The 19,981-nt window shown below is 44.3% G+C and overlaps 2 protein-coding genes across 4 annotated transcripts in view; both read left to right on the top strand.

The window, feature by feature from the left end:
• DDX6 (DEAD-box helicase 6) overlaps positions 1-17,194 on the top strand; it is a 31,593-nt gene extending 14,399 nt beyond the window's left edge. For both annotated transcript variants that reach the window (XM_026863863.1, XM_026863864.1), the window contains exons 2-14: positions 1,195-1,658; positions 3,150-3,213; positions 3,689-3,793; positions 5,042-5,171; positions 5,635-5,781; positions 6,019-6,113; positions 6,872-6,994; positions 7,461-7,589; positions 7,912-8,028; positions 9,581-9,644; positions 10,546-10,647; positions 11,370-11,549; positions 12,890-17,194. In XM_026863863.1, the coding sequence (XP_026719664.1) occupies positions 1,459-1,658; positions 3,150-3,213; positions 3,689-3,793; positions 5,042-5,171; positions 5,635-5,781; positions 6,019-6,113; positions 6,872-6,994; positions 7,461-7,589; positions 7,912-8,028; positions 9,581-9,644; positions 10,546-10,647; positions 11,370-11,545 (1,452 nt within the window). In that variant the 5' untranslated portion in view covers positions 1,195-1,458 and the 3' untranslated portion in view covers positions 11,546-11,549; positions 12,890-17,194. The remainder of the gene's footprint in view (positions 1-1,194; positions 1,659-3,149; positions 3,214-3,688; positions 3,794-5,041; positions 5,172-5,634; positions 5,782-6,018; positions 6,114-6,871; positions 6,995-7,460; positions 7,590-7,911; positions 8,029-9,580; positions 9,645-10,545; positions 10,648-11,369; positions 11,550-12,889) is intronic.
• A 2,543-nt stretch (positions 17,195-19,737) lies between these two features.
• VPS11 (VPS11, CORVET/HOPS core subunit) overlaps positions 19,738-19,981 on the top strand; it is a 9,582-nt gene continuing 9,338 nt past the window's right edge. For both annotated transcript variants that reach the window (XM_026863871.1, XM_026863870.1), the window contains exon 1: positions 19,738-19,971. In XM_026863871.1, the coding sequence (XP_026719672.1) occupies positions 19,818-19,971 (154 nt within the window). In that variant the 5' untranslated portion in view covers positions 19,738-19,817. The remainder of the gene's footprint in view (positions 19,972-19,981) is intronic.

Raw genomic sequence — 19,981 nt, 5'->3', positions numbered from 1 at the left:
GGAAGAGGCTTTCCATCTTATTGAAATGCTCTTAAATGTGCCTTTTAGTCACTGGGGAAACGCGTTTTTTTTTTTTGTTTTGTTTTGTTTTTTTTTTTTTTGCGACGCCGAAGTTAGGAAGCAGTAGTCTGCTGTTTGTTCCTGTGTGTTTTTCCCAAGATACAGATGCGTTGTGATGAGAAATGGTACAGGCAAGCCTGCTTTCTGTTGCTTCCTAAAGGTTTCAAACTAGGAATGTCTTGGCTTTCTAATAGGATTGTGAAGAGTTTTTCAGCTCTGGTCCATGCTTACTTTATATAAGGAGAAGAGTTTCTCTATGGTTTTGCCAACCTTTCTGTTAAAAACAGAATTGATATTGGATCATGCGTACTAAATGTTATCTTTTGAGCTCTATAGTTGTTACTGACAGGTAGAAGTTAACGTCATCTGGAACACAGAAGCAGGAAGCTAGATATCTAGTGTACATGTCTTATTACTCCTTCAGTTTAGGCTCAGTCACTTGGACTTAACAAAACAGGAAGCTACTGTCAGTTCATCTGGATGATACTTATAGTTTCACTATTCCATATGGTGCTATATCACTACCCAGTTTAAAAGTTTGAGCAAGCTGCTTGAACTAATTTTTTGGATTAGAGGAGGAGAAGCTGTTTTGTTGGGGGGTGGTGTGGTGGTTTGGTTTAATTAAAAAAGCTAACATAATTTCTGTTTTCCTTTCCAAGTGAAAAGGGTGATCAGAGTAACTTCAGGGTTTTGTCAGTTCTAACTGGAATGTCCACTTGATGTTGTGACCTTGCCTCCTCTCACATACTTGTACATAACATTGTTGCTTAGGGTTTTAGGGCTGCTTTGCTGTGTCCCAGAAGCTGGGGAATTTCAAGAACTGGCAAAGCAGTTGATACAATTCATGCTTACTTTACAAGGTGGGGCAGGCAATATTTTTCCAAATGGTTACTTGCTGAAAAGCTGCTAAAAGTACAGCTGTTTAGAAAACTATCTTTGGTGACTGAAGGTGGTGCATGCAACTTTATAGAAAGTGGAGAAAAGTTTGATGCATATCTGGATAAATATCACTGAGAAACAGAAAAGCAAACCCTGCCTGGGACAATGTGGTTCTTTAAATGCAAATGTAAACCCTATGTGATTTATGTAGACGAAAGTGCGCATACTAATTGTTATTGTCTGCTTCTCTTTCAGATTGAAGCAAGTGAATTCTGATATAACTCAACTTTGTTAGAGGGCTTTTTTTAAAAAAAAGTTGATCCACAGTGCATCAGAGCAAGTTACTACTTTACTTTTGAGTGACTTACAGGTGCTTGCCTGCATTGCAATAAAGGACTCATATATTGAGCAAGACTTATTTATCTCTTCGTTTTGGAGAGTCTAATAAACTGTTATTACAGTTTCTGTACTGACTTTCAAAGTTTTGAAGTCTAAAAAGACATCTTTAAAAACAAAACCATGAGCACGGCCAGAACAGAGAACCCTGTTATAATGGGTCTATCCAGTCAGAATGGGCAGTTGAGAGGCCCTGTAAAACCCAGTGGGGGCCCAGGAGGTGGAGGCACACAAACTCAACAACAGATGAACCAGCTGAAAAATGCCAACACAATCAATAACGGCACTCAACAGCAAGCACAGAGTATGACCACCGCTATTAAGTAAGTGTTTCTGTTGGCTGCTGCAGACAGAATGTTTATAAGTAGTAAGTTTATAAGATGTACTGTTTATAAGTCATGTATGGGAAAGTGTTTGTGGGTTCCCATTTTAAAACGTTTTCTCTGTTTTTTATGATAGTGGCTGTTTAGAAGTATGCTGTGATGCGTGTTAGGAAAAGAAAGCTGTATTTCTGTGTGTGAGCTTCTTTCTGACGGTGATGTTTGCAGCGTGTTTGCTGTGAAAATCAAATTTGACGCTTTGCTTTTCAGAATGTGTGGCTGCTTGTCAGAGGTAGCCCACTGAGCAGCGGCATCCTGTTTTCGTTGCTCATTGTGAGTGGTAGGAGAGGGAAGTTGGGGAGTGGGAAGGAACTGAACTGAAATTTAAGACACAGTAGGAAACGCCGCCTAGTCTCAGTCCAGTTGTATATACTTTTCAGTTGTTTATTGCAGTTCTTTCTCATGGTGAGAAGTTCTTTGAAATTGGTTTTCTTTTTGTCATTGATCTTAAAGAGTAGTGCTTGCTCACCTCGGTGTAATGCTCTGGCTTATCTAAGCCTGAGCTGAGATAATATGGTACTGCTGTGATACCTTCCTGTCATCAAACTGGTTTTGGAAGTGTGCTAATAAAACGTGAGTGTCTTGGTTGAAGATTCTGAAAGATGTAAAAGATTTGGACGGTACGGTAATATGTTCTTTTTCTTCTTCTCCTCATGGGCCTCGCCCCCCCGAACGACGTTTTCTTTTACCTTAGTTCTTAATTATTTTCAAAGGAAATGTTGACTGTCAGCAGAAGAGTGTGTAATGGGATTCTCAGGTTTTTAAAGTTTGCCTAACTTGTTTGTCCCCTGACACCCCCCCCCCTTTTTTTTTTTTTTTAATGGGTTAGTCTAACAAAACTGGAGAGTTAAACTCACTTAAATTCATTCATGGCTTCCAGGAATTGTGGAAGAGAAGGACTTAAGCTCCTCTATATAGTGACTTTCAAGAGAGGATGGGTGTCTAAATCTCATTGAGAGCAAAAGACAACATTTGATCAACAAGTGGAGGGTTTGCTTACTTAATTTTCTCCCCCCAAGCATTTTATATCTTCTCACATTACTCACGATTTAAGAATGGATGTCCCCTGGGCAAGAGAATTTTTTTTTAAGTGATGAAATATTCTCGTGTGGATTTATTATAGCCAGTTTCTGTCATATGACTAAATTGGTGTTCAGTTTTAAATCTGTTCTACTGGATTGATTCAGTGCCCTAAAAATGGGACGTGAATCACGACTGGATAAAGATTTCACAAATTTTTTGTGCGCTTGGCAGACTGCTGATTTTCTGTTTACAGTTTTCTGCCTGTTGCATCCTGCTTAGCTCAGAGAAGACTTGAGCTCATATGTGTAGGCGCTTTTAGCCTTCAGGAGGTGAAAATATTACATGTTCTTCGGTGTATCTGTATTAAACCAGATTTTTTTTTAATTTTATTTTTACTTTATTTTGCTATAGACCTGGTGATGACTGGAAGAAGACTTTAAAACTCCCTCCAAAGGATTTGAGAATCAAAACTTCGGTAAGGATGGTTGAACTGTAGAAATAGATATTAACTAAAAGATGTGGGAGAAGCTGCAGCGGGAAAATATTTGTCTTAAGCACAGATTGAAAAGCTGTTCAGCTCCTGCTGTTTGAAGTGAATTAATTTATTCAGTGGCTGCCTGGGAGAGATGCTTCTCTTGGAAAGCTCCAAACTGGAGTTTACTGTGGATTTCTTACTTGGTTAGTGTTCCAGCATGGACTGATTGTCAGTGTCTCTTGCCAGGCAGATGGGGAGATATCAGGGTATACTCACGGTACTGTATTTGGTTATGAGAAAGCTCATGTTTCCTTCCCCACTGGATGGTGGCATGCAGGTTAGCGGGAACCCCTCTGTAGTAGGGGAAGGCGCTTGGTGGCCTTCCTGTGTGGGCCATCTCTCCTTGAGTCAGAGCAATCTGCTGCTTTGGGTTGTGTGACCTAACCTTATGGATGTGCTTTTTTTGATTATTCAGGATGTGACCTCCACAAAAGGAAACGAGTTTGAAGATTACTGTTTGAAACGGGAGTTGCTGATGGGAATTTTTGAAATGGGCTGGGAAAAACCATCTCCTATTCAGGTTGTTAACAAACTGACTACTTAAAAGAAGCGTTACGTTTTCATAAATTTATTGAAGTTCTTATTCATGCCTAAATATTGGATACTCCTGTTGTGATTTGGGAAAATGGGGTTGTGAACAGTAGAACTTGGTGGTGGCCCTTTGGGGAAGGTAAGAATTTCTAACACCCAACTAAATCACCAAGTCTTGCAGTGGGTGACTTGGAGATGGAACTGACTGATGCTTTAGAGAAGTTAACTTGGATTTTCTTTTTCACTCTGGAGGCGTTGGTGTGTTAATCCTCTGTGTGGTAACACCTTTTGGATAAGTAGTCCCAGTGAGAACAGGGCCACTCTTGTTAGTTTTCCAGAAAACTGAGTTAACCCAAGCTGTGTGCCTTCAGCTGTTACAAAGATCACTTTGGCTTTATCACACAAAGCATCTGGAAGGAGTGTAATGGCAATTATGGGAGAGAGATGAATATGTTAGCAAATTTACTTTTCTCTACCTTCATTTTGCTCTTACTTTCAAGGCTCGTTCTGTTAAGAACTGTTAATCTGTAAACTTCAGGGGAGCATGGGGATTGAACTGTCTAATTGCTCTTTGGAGGATTATCCTTGACACAGCTCTGCCGCTTTATGTCCTTAAGGCAGGAGAAAGCAATGGCTTTTAGGTAGTTTTTCTGCTTTAAAATAGATTTGAAACATGCCACCTTTCCAGAAGGCTGAGGGTTCCTTAGATGTTGCTGTCAAAGACAGTAAAGTGAAAAACGCCTGGGGCCTGTGTTTGAATGGCTGTAGTTTCAAAAGGAAAGCCTGCTACTTTTGTGAGAAGTTATCACAGGAGCATGCAGGTTTGAATTATGTGGGCTGAGGTTGTTCTGATGTGAAGATAGGGGTGGGTATCTTTTTCCATAGGAGGAGTTTGCTAGTGACTGGCATTGTCTCTTCTCTTTTGTTCCCTAATTTTGCACTTTTTTCCTCATATGTTGCTGTGGGTTTACTATTCCTGCAGTACCTGATCCCTGGTTTTCTTATGACCAGACAAGAGAAGGACTTCTAAGTGGGATATGGGGAGTGGAGCTGTTGCTTTGTTGGGGAACTCTTTACTGATAGGAGGTTTCACTCCTTCCTGCTGTGAGTCTGCAGGATATTCTGTTCATGAAACAATCATATTTCACAGGATACTGTTAGTGAGGAGAGTTAAACTTGGCCAGCCTCTATAGTGAGCATGGCCTATGGTTGCTCATGCGCTGTCGTTGCCTTTCAGGAGGAGAGCATCCCCATTGCTTTATCTGGTAGGGATATCTTGGCTAGAGCGAAAAATGGAACAGGCAAGAGTGGAGCCTACCTCATTCCTTTACTTGAACGGCTAGACTTAAAGAAGGACAATATACAAGGTCAGTTGAGATGCATCTCACTTAGCTGCAGCTGGGTAATGGTATTTGTCGCTACGTAGCAGACTTGAATCTAAAACTGGGCAGTGAAATTGAGCAGCGTGGGTTATCTGCTTGTACTGTCAAAGAAAGTTAATGGGGATTGATGGAGGGGAGGCGAGATTGTAAAATCCTGCGATTGCTTTCAAAAGCTTGAAATGGAAGCCGTCTTCTGGCCTTTACCATCTTGCCCTGTAAAGTGGATTTGGAGTAACAAGCAAGTGTGCTGTCTGGGGAACTCATGTGGAGGGAATGGCAAGGGATGGAGAACACTTGCTTGGAATTTGCCTTGATTATAAGTAGTTTTAGGTTGTCTTCAGGGTATCCAGAGTGGAACTCCCAAACTGTAGAAATGTAGCTTTCCTAAAGGGTGTGTTTCCTTTACAGTGTGTTCCTGGTAACTGAGGCTGACCCTTTTCTCTTCCAGCAATGGTGATTGTTCCCACCCGTGAACTAGCCCTGCAGGTCAGTCAAATCTGTATCCAAGTGAGCAAACACATGGGAGGTGCCAAAGTGATGGCAACGACCGGAGGAACCAATTTGCGAGATGACATAATGAGGCTTGATGATACAGGTCGGAGCACTTCTGCTACACTACAGTTGTTGTTTATTGGTGGCTTTTACAGTGTGGCAGTGGAAGTTCTACTCAGTGTTATTGTTTGCCTGTTACAGAACAGGCTACAATATGTCTCGTTCACTGTTTGTATACTGTTGTTATTCTCTCAAACTGTTCATGTGAAATGTGACCCTGAATGCCGGAAGCGTTGTTCTAGTTGCCTTAACCAACTTTTTTGTTCTTTTAACCTTACAGTGCATGTGGTGATAGCTACCCCTGGGAGAATTCTCGATCTCATCAAGAAAGGAGTAGCAAAAGTTGAGCATGTCCAGATGATAGTATTGGATGAGGCAAGTTGCTCATGTTAAACATTCTGGGACTTTAATGCCAAGCTAAAGCTGCGATGTGTCTCAGCGAGTCTCCTCGTTAGACATGCCAACAAATCAAACTGTGCTTAGAGACACTATATAAGGTTATAGCTCATCCATTTCTCAGTATTTTTGAGAAGGTATTTTGGCAGCAGAATTTTTCGGCAAGCAAATCTTTTAAGAAAACAACCCAGGAAAATTTTGTCTTTCCTGTCATCTTTGCTATTCTTGAGGAATAGATTAACAGTGTCTTCTGAAATGAAGGAATGCATTTAATTGGGTTTGAGTTTATAATGAGCGAGCTGTGCTCACCACATGATTGTGTATAGAACTGATTTATGAACATCCACTACTGTATGTGCTTCTGAGCTGAAAAAATAGTTGTGTGAAAGCTCTTGGATGATTCTTGATAGGAACCCTGGTAAGTGGTTTCAATTTAGATTCCATTCATTTTTCCTGAATGTGATTCTGGTAAATCAAAGTGCTGAAAAACAGGAGCGGATAAACTTCCTTTTAGTGATGAATCCTGTCTCCAGCAGCTAAATCACACATCCTTTGGAGCATGATGTTTGCTCCAGAGGGGTCAGTCCTGTCGTAAGGGTGGGGAGAATAGAATGATCCTGATCTCTTGTTTGGGGAGGTTTGTTTGTTTTTTTTATTTTTCTCAATGTGGTACTACCGGAAGACTGAAATCTTGCCACATTCATTTAACTTACTCTTTATTACTTCTGTTGTTACAGGCAGATAAGTTGCTGTCTCAAGATTTTGTTCAAATAATGGAAGACATTATTCTCACGCTACCTAAAAACAGACAGATTTTGCTCTACTCAGCCACTTTCCCTTTGAGCGTACAGAAGTTCATGGTGAGTGCAGATGGATTCGTATATGTGTGGTGGTAGCGATGCTGCATGTGAAGTGTGTGAAGGAGTGGTGTGTTGCTGTTATTACTCGTTTTTTTAATGCAGCCTAAATCTAGGACAGAAGTTTGAAAATAATTTTTGAGCCACACTGGCATTAATGGGAAAGCCAAGTACGCACAGTTCTTGCCTCTAAGGTACCGTTTTCCACTTTGTACATAGTGATGTGCCATTCATCTATGCTGATCTGTTTCCAGAGGCTGCTCCTGTTGGCCTGCATGGTCGCACTGGATTTATAAGTAACCCCTTGTGAAATTTTACCCACCCTGTCTGTTTTGTGTGTGGTGTGAAGAGCGAGTGGCTAGGTAGCGCATCCTTTTCATGGAGGAAGTTAAATGGGCTGGATAGGGGGAAGTACTTAACGTTGTTTTGCATGTAGATGTGCCTATTTATAGTTCTCTTTATTTTTCAGAATTCCCATTTGCAGAAACCCTACGAGATTAATCTGATGGAGGAGCTGACCTTGAAGGGAGTTACCCAGTACTACGCCTATGTAACTGAACGTCAGAAAGTACACTGCCTCAATACGCTGTTCTCTAGGGTAAGCGGTGGGGCTGGGTCAGGAGCTTCAGAGGCTTTTTTCCTTTCGTGACCAAGAATAAGACCGAGGGCAGCAAAGACAGCTTAATGAGGCTTTCTCCTTGTCCAGATATGCTATTTAGCTAAAGCTAGAAGTGTGTGCTGCTTGTCCTGCACCTCTGTGTTCTAGAACTTTGTTAATTTTTTACCCTTTTGTACAAAAATACATACTGTGTAAATTACCAGCAGCATACCTGCTTTGCTTTCTTTCTGGAAGGGATTTAAACATAGGTCATTTTCTAGTAAAAAGCTGCATTTACTGAGCATGCTACTTATATGTTCAGCTCCAGATTAACCAGTCGATCATTTTCTGCAACTCCTCTCAACGGGTTGAATTGCTAGCCAAAAAGATCTCCCAGCTGGGCTATTCCTGCTTCTATATCCATGCTAAAATGAGGCAGGTGAGTATGAAGTCTACAGCGGTTTATTCCATACTGCCCCAGGTGTTACTTCATCGCTGAATTAAGTCTCGTTCTTGCTTTAAATTTGCATGTTCTTTGAAAACAGAAAGGTATTTCTTTTCTGTCAGTTTGTTTTTCAGTCTGTCCCCCATCCTAGCCTTCCCCCCAGACCCCGAATGTCTTTCCAGACTACTTGGTGGCTGGTCAGTTTGTATTTAAGAGTACTTCAGGCCAGGTTAATTAGTCCAGAGTAAGCATGGACTGCAGCCAGAAGGCACGGTTCTTAGTGCTGCTGCCTTGCTCTTGCCAGCATGGGGAGCCATGATAGGCCATGCAGGGTAACTGGCATGGATGTAAACAAGCCCAATTCATAAAAAATACCAACAAAAAAACAATTGGGTGCCCTGCATGGCTTTGCAAACAGTAAATCTTGACAGCAGGAGAATCTGAGAAGTCAGGGAGGTGTCTTTGATCAAACCTCTTGGCAAAAGCTACAATCAGCGCATGGGGACTGAGCACCCATGGCCTGAGTGTAGGTGATGAGAAATGCCAGCACAGCTTTGATGGTTCAGAGGTTTCTGTTAATTGTATGTTGGCCTAGATGTCCTTGAGCTTCATACTCCTAATTTCCTTGATTTCAGCAAGCGTACTAGAAGATGTCAGAAGGTTGAAGTGACGTGTGTAAAACAGTAGTACTGTGAAATGTTCTTTAAATTTTATATGGAAGTTAGAATAAATTAAAACAAAAATCCTAGAGGAGACCCAGCTTGCAGTTCATGGAACTGATGGGTAACGTCAAGGTTTGCTGGGCCATATGCAAACCAGCAATGAATTAAGCAGAAATGGAAGTGATGTCAGTGTTGAGAACAGAGAGGTGCCTGCATGGGTTCCATGGAGTCTGATTTTTCCTGTGTTTTTGATCAGTCAGTAGATGATCTTTCTGGCAAAACGCAGGTATTTTTGTGTGGCAGCCTTCAATTTGTTTTTTCCCCGCTGTTAATTTCACTCCTTAACAGTGGTGTTAATTTTTATGTGACCCAAAGTGACTTGTGAGAGCACAGTCTTTGCAGACAATTGACTTGTCCCACCCCTAATTCTGAATCAGCAGTGAAAAATAATCCATAGTGGAAAATGAAGTTACTGCTGACTTCAGTTTTTAAAGGAGTGAATAAAACATGTGTTGAATTTGGCAGGGGGCTGGGGGAAGGTGATAGTAAAAATATCAGTTTAACTTCTTTGATGAGTATTTAATGGAATTGTAACTTAAGATACTCCTGTTCTGAGATGGCTTTGATGCAACTGTAGGAGGCTTGAAAACAGTCAGTTAAGTGTCGTTGTCTAAAAGTGGTACCAAGTGTCCCTCTGAGTTCTTGAGAATATACAGGTAAGAAGTACTCCAAAGTGTGTACTAGTGGCTTTGACTCGGGCTGTTCTCCAGTGACGAGGGGGAGGAATTCATGTGCTTGAAGTTTGGTGTTTGTAACTTGAATAATACTGAAAGCCAAAGGTCTTTTTTTTTTTGTTTTCTTTTGCTTTGTTTATGTTTTTCCAGGAGCACCGCAATCGTGTGTTCCACGATTTCCGAAATGGCTTATGCCGCAATCTTGTTTGCACTGGTAAGAGTTGCGAAGCATTTTCATGTTTCTAAAGGTTGTGGTAGAAAGCAGGTTAGCCATTAGCCTGGGTATAACAGATGGTTCGATTTGTGATAAAACAAACCCACATGTTTTGGCAAGATGCCTTTGTCAAGCCTGCACGTAGCAGGGTGCAGCACTGCTTTAGGCACATAGATTTTTATGAAAAACTGCGCAGGTGCAACTTGCTAACAAATCATTTTACTGTGATGGTGTTTTCTGCGCTAGTTATGTTTTCTTGGATGTGAGCCCTCTGAGTTGTCGGGCTGTAAGCTTCTCAAAATGTCATTACAACTGTGGCTAGGATCACCCGAGTAAATTTTGCCAATTCTGTAAATGTTTATAGCTCATCTTTTCCAAATATTGTTATAGTTTTGATTGGCCTGCCTGTGATTGAGTTCTCCATTGTACAGCCTGTTCAGGCAGTACCGTGGCAGCATTTGCTGATCGCTACGTGTGTCTGGATTGTCTGAACAAAAGTCACTAGAAGTGGAGTAAGAATAGCTGAGCTGGGGGAAGTAGTTCAGATCTCAAGTCTGTCGTGACACTGGCGATGCACAGTCGTGTGTGAGGAGATGCTTGTATAAGACCATCTGCTCAGAAGTAGCCTAATGTGGAAAAAACTAGCTTTGTGATAATTACTTTTTAAGCATAGATGTGCAGATCAGGTATTTTGGTCATTGTTCTCCTATTACTCATGTTTATAATGGATAAAGAGCAAGAAGCTGCTCTACCAGCTGTATGTAAACAGGCTTTGATATCAGGGAAGCTTATATTTGGAAACTAGCGCAAGCCAGTGTTAATCATTGTTAATCTTTCCACCCTGAATACTATCAGCATTTGATCCCATTGAAATTAACTTTCTTCTGCATTGTCTTTTCAGATCTGTTTACCCGAGGTATTGATATCCAAGCTGTGAACGTGGTGATAAACTTTGATTTCCCAAAGCTGGCAGAGACTTATCTCCATCGTATTGGCAGATCAGGTGAGAGGAAAAACTTTTTAGGTATAATTTTCCTGATGACTGTGATGTTTCTTAGACTTGAATTGCCTTCTGTTTTTTATTTGTGTATCTGAGAATTATTTTGGGTAGCTTTGATTTTTCTGACAAATTTCTTTTGAGTTATCTCAGATGGTTATCCTCACAAATATCTGAATAAAGGTCTGTTCTCTTGAAACTGGCCTTGAAGCAGCTGAACAAAGAGGAAAAAAAAAAGCATCTTTTGCTTTGATTTCAGGAGACTTACTGATGCTCCTGTTTATAGTTTGGGAAAATTCTATACTGAAAGCTTAGCTTCTGTGGTGTCCTCTGTGTTCCACAGTATGTTTCTAATGCTTGCACATCAGGAAAATACAGACTTAAGAAAGGCAGTAAACAAAGGAACTTTGTAGTTCAGGCTTGTTCAAGAACTCTGTTATGTGAGAAGGGCTGGATGTACGTAATGCAGCAGTGGAAGACTTTTCGTTGGTAATTAATGAGGAGGTTTGGACAGAGCATTCTGATCCTCCTGGGTTTCTTACTCCTATAGTGACAGACAACTCTGTACCGAAAACCAATGTGGAAGCTGCAAAGACCTGTGGCGAGGTCCGGATTTGCTTTTATCATAAGAAAGCAATGTTAATAACTCCACAGTCTGCAGATTTTTTTCAACCAGCCTTCTATTACTCAGTTCAGTTGTTCTGTCTTATGTGTTTTTTTTTGTCAAGGTCGCTTTGGTCACCTTGGCCTGGCCATCAACTTGATCACCTATGACGATCGATTCAACCTGAAAAGTATTGAGGAGCAGTTGGGAACTGAAATTAAACCCATACCAAGCAACATTGACAAGAGCCTGTATGTGGCAGAATACCACAGTGAACCTGTAGAAGATGAGAAACAGTAAACATGTGCGTATGCAAATGCCTTCCTGAGTAGAGAAGTTGTGTTGAGGAAAACAGAGCTGATGTGTGAGTGTTACTGCAGGGGAAGAGGGAAACACATGGGCTGAGGGGACTCTGAATGTGAAAATGAGGGTTTGAAATACTGTCAGTGCAAGGAATTCTGTGCATGGTGGATGTGCTGAAGCTGGAAGGGGAGTAATGTGGTTTTAGGTGAAATGCTGGCCATGTGCTAAGGAGACCAAAAATAGGGGGAAATGGGGAGCAGGGAACTGTGTCTGGGGTGGCCAGGATGGCTACTAGCAGCCTAAGGAATTCTTTCCGTACTGCTTAGTTGCAGTGTGAAATTGGTGAGGGGCAGAGAGGCAGGTGGTCCTCAGAAAGGTGAGGAGAGAACTAGAGAGAGTGGAGAGTAGAGTTTCCACCAGAAGAGCCAAAGCACTGCCCCAGTTAGAAGGAACAGGTTCAGGCTGAAGGTGCTGCTGCATCTTCTGCATCCTTTGGTTCAGAGAACTCTTGCAAGTAAACAGCAGGTAGCAAAGCTGTAATTCCTCTTTGCTGCCACTCGAGGTCGTCTACGTAGTTTTAAAGGAAAATTAGGTTTCACTGCAAGAGACTTTCTGATCATTCTCTGAGGAAAAACTGCTGAGTCAAGTCTTCCTGTTAAGAAGAAAACTTGCCCTGGATTTCAGTCCAACAAAACAGCTACGGGATGATGTTGGATCTGGTTATAGTTAAGGCACTATATTCTGCAAGATCAGACACCATATGGTTTGGGGGTGGGAGTCATTCTTTTGTGTACTCCTATCAGAGATCATGCATTAATAGGAGAATCCCAGCAAAGCTGATGAAGTTCTTCTCGGATGTCACGCAACAAGGAGCCATAGAAGCAGACCGCTAGATAGCATTCAAATGAACTTATGTTCCTCCTTTGAAGTTGTTCAGGGGTAGCCCTGGCCAGTCACGCTAAGCTGATTTGCAGCCTCTGCTTGGCTGGCTGAGCTTTCTCCATGTTTGATTAAATAGAACACCAAACCCCAGGTGATGAACTTGGAAATGGCTTTTGGGTGGCTTTAAGGTGAATGCTGTGACATTGCCTGAGGACTGTTTGCTGCTTCCAGCAGGAGAGAAACCAGTAGGTAGTCGTGCTCCGTAGGTAGAGTAGGGCAGGAGCAGCACTTCTTCCTGCGAAGACGTGGCTGAGGTTGAGCTGTCCCAGATGCCCTTTGCTTTTCCAGAGCTGCTACATAGTGTGATTCATGACTTGCGTTCCAGTTCTGCATAGGATGGATCTAACAGTGGGTGTTGTGGTTGTTTTTTTGTTTTTGTGTTTTGGTTTTTTTTTTTAGGCTTTGATTACACACGTCAGAAGGTGAAGCCCTTTGATCCAGATCTGTGACACATTGTTTCTTTGGGGATACCCTTCTCTTTGTGGGTTTTTCTTCGTCTTTTCATTTCGGAACTATGAAGACTAAAGAGCTCAGCCTTTTTTTCATTTTAAATTTGGCAGTCAGGAAGAAAGAAGATAAAAGGAGGAATGTCTTTTTGTTTTTCACTTGTTTGCACTGTGTGCTGATTGAACATTAGTTGCACTAACTGCTGGTTTAAAAATTTTTTTTCTTGGGGTGGGAGGGGCAGCAAGGGAAGAAGAGAAACCCTGAAAAGAGAAGAATCTTGACGAACACGAGCTTGTCTGCTATTTCAAATTCTTCAACCATCGACTGAGTGCATTTCAACTTCTCCCTGGTTACTCATCTGTTTTTAAGCTAAAGAGCTTGTTACTTATTCGTGCAAAGTGCCTTATGCTATGAGACCATTCAGAATATCACCTTTCCAACAGCCCAAGGAATTGACAGCCGGTTTTGGTTTCAGGTCAAAGTTCCCCTCTCTTCCCCCTCTCCTCCTCCCCAAGTACTCAAGCCCAGGGCTGGGAGGTGAAATGTATTGGTAATACTACTTTTTTCTTCAACGTTTTTTGGTTTGAATTGGAGGAGTTGATATGCATCTGCAGTTCACCCACACTGTAAATACCTGTATTTAAAATGAAACCACCTTAAATCTGGGCTGATTAGGTGCAGCATCCTAGCTCCAGAGGGAAAGAGTAGCCTGTCATTCTTTGCAGGAGCCATAAAAAAAGCCCGATGCTCTAGCAGAACACTAAAGACTGGTTTCCATAAGAGTCTCCATTAGTAGTTACAGCACTTGATATGTAGACTTGTTTCAGAGCCATGGCCCTCTTTCCTCTGGTGCAGTGTGTCCCATAGAAAATCAGATGTGTATATTGTACAAACTTTGTAAATATGATTTTTTTTTTTTTTCTGTTTGGGTTCATATATAACTTTTTCTTTTGTGATGAAGGTTTCTGGGGTTAAAGGGATTAGACTGATTATGGGAGCAGCTAACGATGAGAGGGGCTCAGTTTTCTGCAACACTAAGGGATGAGAAGCGCTCTGACATCCATGGAGAGCAGGCCTGCAGAAGTGTCCTGTGGTGGGGTGGGTTTGCTCTGGCGCTAGCAACGCTGTCCTCTGCCACTCGATGGAAGAGATTGCTGGTGGGGCTGCGGGGCCTCCAAAGTCTGTAGCTCAGCCTGGTGGGAGATGCTCTTCGACTTCCCCCTTAGAAATTCCAGGAACTTGCCCAGCTCTGAAGCGGGCTGTGACCTGTGTTCCACCATGGTGTGAGGGGAATCCCGTGGGAGTCAGCGCTGCTGAGCGGGGCGTGCATAAGGTGTGGATTTGGGTTCCTGAGAAACCGTAGCAAAGCAATAGGCATGACTAAAGTGACAGTTCTGTGGCTTTGTGGGATTGATTTTCCTCCTGCAGCGTTGCGTGTTTTCTGCCCAGAGTGGCCTCTCTGCAGCCTTGTGAGCAGGTAAGGGCACACCCCTGCTGATGTCAGAAGCTGCAGAAAGCTGCCTGCCATCTCCTCTGTTTTGGCATGAATTGCTGTCTGTCATTTTGCATTGTATATCTCTGAAAAGCGCTTCTGGGTCAAGTAGTGTTGCTTTAAATTGTGCCCCTCCCAACATGCTTGATGTTTGGCCTGATCTACAGGCAAAAGGAGTGAGACAAATCAAAAACCGTACTCTTTTTAAATTCCCTTTTAGCCTGTTCACCACCACTGTCAGGAGGCACCTGGATGAACGTGGTCCCTTTTGCTCAGTTGTTTTTTGTGTATACAGATGCTGCACTCGCACCACGCTTGCTTACCTTTGAGGCAGGAATTGTCTTAATTTTTCCCTGTGTTGACCCTTATTATTTTCTGAAATCCGAGTCCAATTGTCCAGAACTCCAAGGCAGACTTACCCATCCATTTCCTTGAGGATCAGAAATAGAAGCCAGGTGCCTCCTGACAATAACTTTGAGATGGAAAGGGGTTTGTGTTTGGGATTTTTTTTTCCTTTTGTCAGCAGTGACTCCATAATTGTAGCAAATGCTGCACTAGAGTACAAACTCAAGAGCTTGGTCACAGACACTCTGTGAGCCACACAGCTTATGTCTGACTGGCAGGTACTAAATGTAAACAATTTTGGGGTGCTTTTTGGGGGTGGGGGGCGGGAGTTGGGGGGTGGTAACTTTGACCAAAAGTAAAATCTTGCTCTTGTACTGCAGCCAGCTTATGATTTTCCAGAGACAGAAGAGGGATCATTTTAGTGCAACAAAGACATGAAAACTGTAAATACAAGTTTTGTATCTTACCAGGGCATGCACATGTAACAAGAACAGGATAGCATTGTCGAGTCAGACGTGTGTGCTCTGCTTGGATTTGTGGTAGGTTAGCCTGGTGCCATGCGTCGATGGTCCCTCTTGAAGCACAGAACTTTTGAAAGTATTACTTTAAACTTGGCCTCTAATTGAGGATTGGCACTTACCTAAACGATCGGGGGCACCATTTTTAGGAGGCTTCTTGGCAAGAAGGAAGCAGCCTAATCTTGGTGCTGGTAGGCTATCTCTAGATAACAAATGCAATCTTGCAAATGGAAAGATGCTCCAAAGGACTAGGATAATCCTAGGTTTTTTGGTTTGGGGGTTGGTTTGGGGTTGTTTTTTCGTTGTTTTTTTATTTTATTTTAATTTTGGGGTGGGGTTTTTTGTTGTTTTTTTTCCCTGCTCAAGAGTAAGGAGCGTTTATAAATCTGAGCTTCCTCAGATTCCTTGTGAGCTCCTGTTTTTGCTGGTCACGTACCAGCCTTTACATTTGTGCATTAGTCAGAGCCTTCAGTGATGAGCCCTATGTCAAGTAGTGCCTCTGACAAAGATGACGTGAATGAGAATCTGATGTGTTCTGTGTGTTTCCCCTCGGAAGTCTAAAGGTGTCACCCCGTGAATCGGATGAAATGGAGCTTCATGGCTGGGTGAAGTAGTTGTGAGGGCGGTGACACAAGTCTCCAGCCAGCTTACTTCAGAGAAGCTGTAGGCTGGTCTCCGGGTGGGTACAGTCAGGATGCGCTGCCGTCGCTGGAGGGCTTTTCCCAACGGGAGGGGGGTGGGTCGGTCTCAAATACACGTTTCAATTTCCAGAATGAGATGGGAGCATCTTTCCTTTGCCTTTGGTGACCTTTTTTATGGGTAAGAACAGGGAAGCTCAACATGAATTCATGTTGTGTACGTGTTGGTATCAAATCATCTCATTCTGATCTTTTGTTCTTTATTTTTATGTGGGATGGGGGAGGGTGTCTGCTTTGAGAATTTAAAAATGCTTCACACAGTTGTTTTTGTGGTTTTTTTTCAAATGACTGATAGGACACAAACCTGAGCAGGTGTCTGTCCTGCCTCAGCTTCTGTTCTAGAAGTTGCGGAGATGCCGTGCCACGTCTCCTGAGCTGCTGTTGCGGCTGTTCTTGTCCTGCTGCTGGACTCCGTAACGCCGCTGGGGCCGAGCAGCTGCTGCTTTCTGAGGACAAAGTGATTTTTGTTCCCAGGAACTCCAGTGGTACGGCCGCCACGGTAAAGGTTGGGCAGCAAGGGAGTCTTCTTACTGCTTTGAACCTCTGGTCAACCTATTGTGAATCACAGTTTCTGTTCATAACAAACGGGGTCTCTGGATCAAAGGCTGTCCATCCACTCTTCAAAATGAGGCTTTGGCAGATTATCCTCCGGGTTTTGCTCAGTTGACCGTTGCGTTGCTAAAACGTCCCCACGTGGAAGCATTGTTAAATTCTGCTGTAGACAAGTTAGGGAAGGGTCAGGAGGGGTGGGGGGGAGGGATGGGTTTATTAAGATACAGCCTTGCTGTATTTTAACCAATAATTATTGGGAAGGGGTGTCAGGAGAAGAAAATAGTCACTGTTCCCTTTATTGAAAGAAACTGGAACTTTTATTTCAAGAAAAGAAATTCTTTCCAATTCAGGTGGAATATCATAATTCACTGGTCCCTAGTCGAGAGGTTGGTGTTCTTACTGTTAACCAGCAAACAACATGGACTAGTCCTTGAAAACATTCAGGGGAGGGAGGGGAAAATTGGCTTTCTGTTAATTGGTAATTGGCAAACTCCAGTGGAGCCCAGATTTTGTTGAGAATGTGTTTTCTCTGGCTGTATGTGCGTTGCAGCACTGACTTGTGAAGAGCTTCACGAGTTCCAAGTGCAAAAAAGATGAATGGTAAAATCCTGATTTTGTTGATTAAACTCAATAAAAGCTCCCTGGAACTCCAGATCAATCTCATTTTCTCTCTGAACTGCGCCGAGCAAAACATGTCCTGACCTCTTCATTGAGGACCTGGCATGTGTCAGATGCCCGCAGCAAGCTATAGGGCCAGTTTGGCACTGCATGGGCAGGGAGAGTTCCTGTACGGGCCGGAGCAGCACTGCACGCTTCTGCTGGGGCTCTATCTCCTTGTCTTTGATTGAGAGCCACCCCTGAGCTCTGGCTGCGGGTGCTCCGGGGAGCCTGTTGCTGTGGGACCCTCTGGGTGAGGTGGTTCACGGCCAGGACAGCGGGATGAGTTTCTCTTCTACAGGTAAGCAAAGGGCGTGGGATGTGATGGGCTCCTCTGACCTGAGCGGCTGGTGGTCTTGGGTGAAGTGTCTGTGAGAGGTGCACCACTGCTTCTCTTACGTCTGAGGGAAGGCTGTCAAGGAGGTCAGGAAGGGCTGCCTGCTGCCACGCTTCAGGATGTACATTAATAGTGTATTCCCAGTCTGGCCAGTTCTGTTGCAACCCGAGTAGCTGAGCATCAATGACAGTGGATCGAGGCAAAAACTATTTGGGTGTTTTTGTGCACACAGCTTTAGTACAGCATGAAAAGTCCGTGGCAAGTGTCAACGGCAAGACTGCAGCTTTTCATCAGCACTTTTAAGTCCTAGGGTGGGGAGAAAGGGTTGTCCTATTGAAAGCTCTCCTTGAACCTTAAGCTGGCAGTGCTGCGAAGGCACTGGAATAGTTTAAGTTATGACAGAACAGGGCAAGACGTTCCTGAAATGAACTTGCTGGCTGCTGTCTGAAAACCTGACAGGTAATTGTTGACAGAAACAGCAGTACTTGCTTATGCAGAGTTTGTGTTTCAGCAGATCCTGGGAGTTCTTTGATCTGTTGGCTTCTTTAGCTGGAGCCAGCCTGATGCACAGTAGCTGCACTCAGGCAGCCTGCAGGGTTATGTGGGTGTATTTCTGACTCCAGACATTTTTCTCTACTGGTTAGTGAAGAAACGAGGATGAAGACTGCAAAGAGTAATCGTGAGAGACTAACTTTTGCCAGCTTTTAAAAAATCGTGTGGGGTACTTGTTTCAGGTGACTATGCTGTCACGTGCTCTCAGTTGAAAATTCCACAGACCCCAAAACATAGAGGTGAGCCCCTGAAATCTGACCAGATGAAAGTAATAAGTACTTCTAATGTGGTTTAGAAGGGTAAACTGATAGCTCTGCCATACTAGGAGCTCACATGTCCCTATTCCTAGTATGGGGGGCATGAAAAAAAGCCAGTGCTACTGGAGGGTGGGGATGTACCAGCATCACCGTGAAGGCTGCAGCTGGCCCTGGCTGTGGCATGGTGCGGAGGAAGCACAGCAGATAGTGCCAGAAATGGAGACAGAAAACAGGGCTTGATGGTGCATAGCAAGGACTGGTGCTGCTAGCCTGGGAACCTCTGTCCTTCCTGCTGCAGTCCACTCCTGGGATGGGTCTGGGGCTGTGCAGGACCCCTTGTGTGTCAGCCCTGCCTGGCGCTGCTGCCAGACAGCAAGGGGCAGTTCCTGCAGTGGGACTGCTTGTAGGCTGGTGGGAGTGGGGCCGATGCTTCCCCAGGACCAACAGCAGGAAGATGGCATGCTGTGTTGTGTTCCTGAGCCCCGTTTGTAGCATTCCCTCATCTTGCTTTGCTTGTGTGTGCAGTTTTGCTTCACCTCTTACACCATCTTTATTTTGATCCACAGGTTTTTCAGCTTTCGCTCTTCCAAATCTCTCCCCTTTCCTGCTGTGGGGTAGTGTGGGCTTAGCTGCAGGCTGGAGCAATCTCCCTTCCAGGCACCCGATGGAGGCAGAGCCTGCAGCCAATGCTGCTTCAGGCTCCTTGGACATTACAGCACAGGGTTTTGACACACGCCTCCCCTCCCTTCCCTTCTCCCTCATACTCTGCTGAACTTGTAAAGGTGACAACAGGCATGTGAACTCACTCAGATCCTGCTCTTAGGCCACAGGGCCTTGGTAAAGCCAGGCAGCTGTGACACCAAGCTGGCATCAAAGCACATCCTCCTGCAGATGACTTCTTGATGTGGGGGAGAAGCAGGGGCTGTAGGATATAGTGGGTCAGAGCCGAGAGAGTCTGAGTGGAGCTGGCTATACGAAGCTCTGACCTGCTGCAGGCATGAGCCTATGCTGCCCAACCCCTCCAAGGGTCAAGCTCCCGAGCCCCGGGTAGCCTCATTCTTGCCCCAAGACCCGTTCAGGGTACTGTTTCCCGGAGGTACTAAAGGGCTGCTGGCCGAAGGCACACGCGAGCAATGGCTGTTTCAGCAGCAGAAAAACGAATGTGAGTGGAAGTTTGTGGCTGGTGACAAGGTCCCCTACTCGGGGCAGGTACAGACGGGTGGCAGGTGCAGGAAGCAGGACGACGCTAACAGATGCGCCCCCGACCACGGACCGCTGTGACCAGGCCGGAGCGGCAGACGCTGTCCAGGGCCCAGCGGCGGCATCGGCAACAAACAGCGACGAGCAGCCCAGGGCCCCCTGCGCATGCGCAGTGCGGAGCACAGAGCGCGCCGCGACGTGCCCTGCCTCGTGACCAGAGGGGCGGGGAAGCGTATCACGTGAGAAGCGCGGGGGCGCGGCGCGGCGCCAACATGGCGGCGTACCTGCAGTGGCGCCGCTTCGTCTTTTTTGACAGGGAGACGGTGAAGGAGCCGCCGGGGCCGGATGGAGGCGGTGGGAAGCCCTTTGCGCTGCCCCCGGGCATCGCGGTCTGCGACTCGGGCCGGGGAAGCCTCGTGTTCGGGGATATCCTGCA

The sequence above is a fragment of the Athene cunicularia genome (genome assembly GCF_003259725.1).
Source record: "Athene cunicularia isolate RWA chromosome 24 unlocalized genomic scaffold, athCun1 chr24_part2, whole genome shotgun sequence".
Taxonomy (NCBI): domain Eukaryota; kingdom Metazoa; phylum Chordata; class Aves; order Strigiformes; family Strigidae; genus Athene; species Athene cunicularia.
Note: the sequence above shows the minus strand (reverse complement) of the source record. Positions and strands in the feature narration are given on the sequence as shown.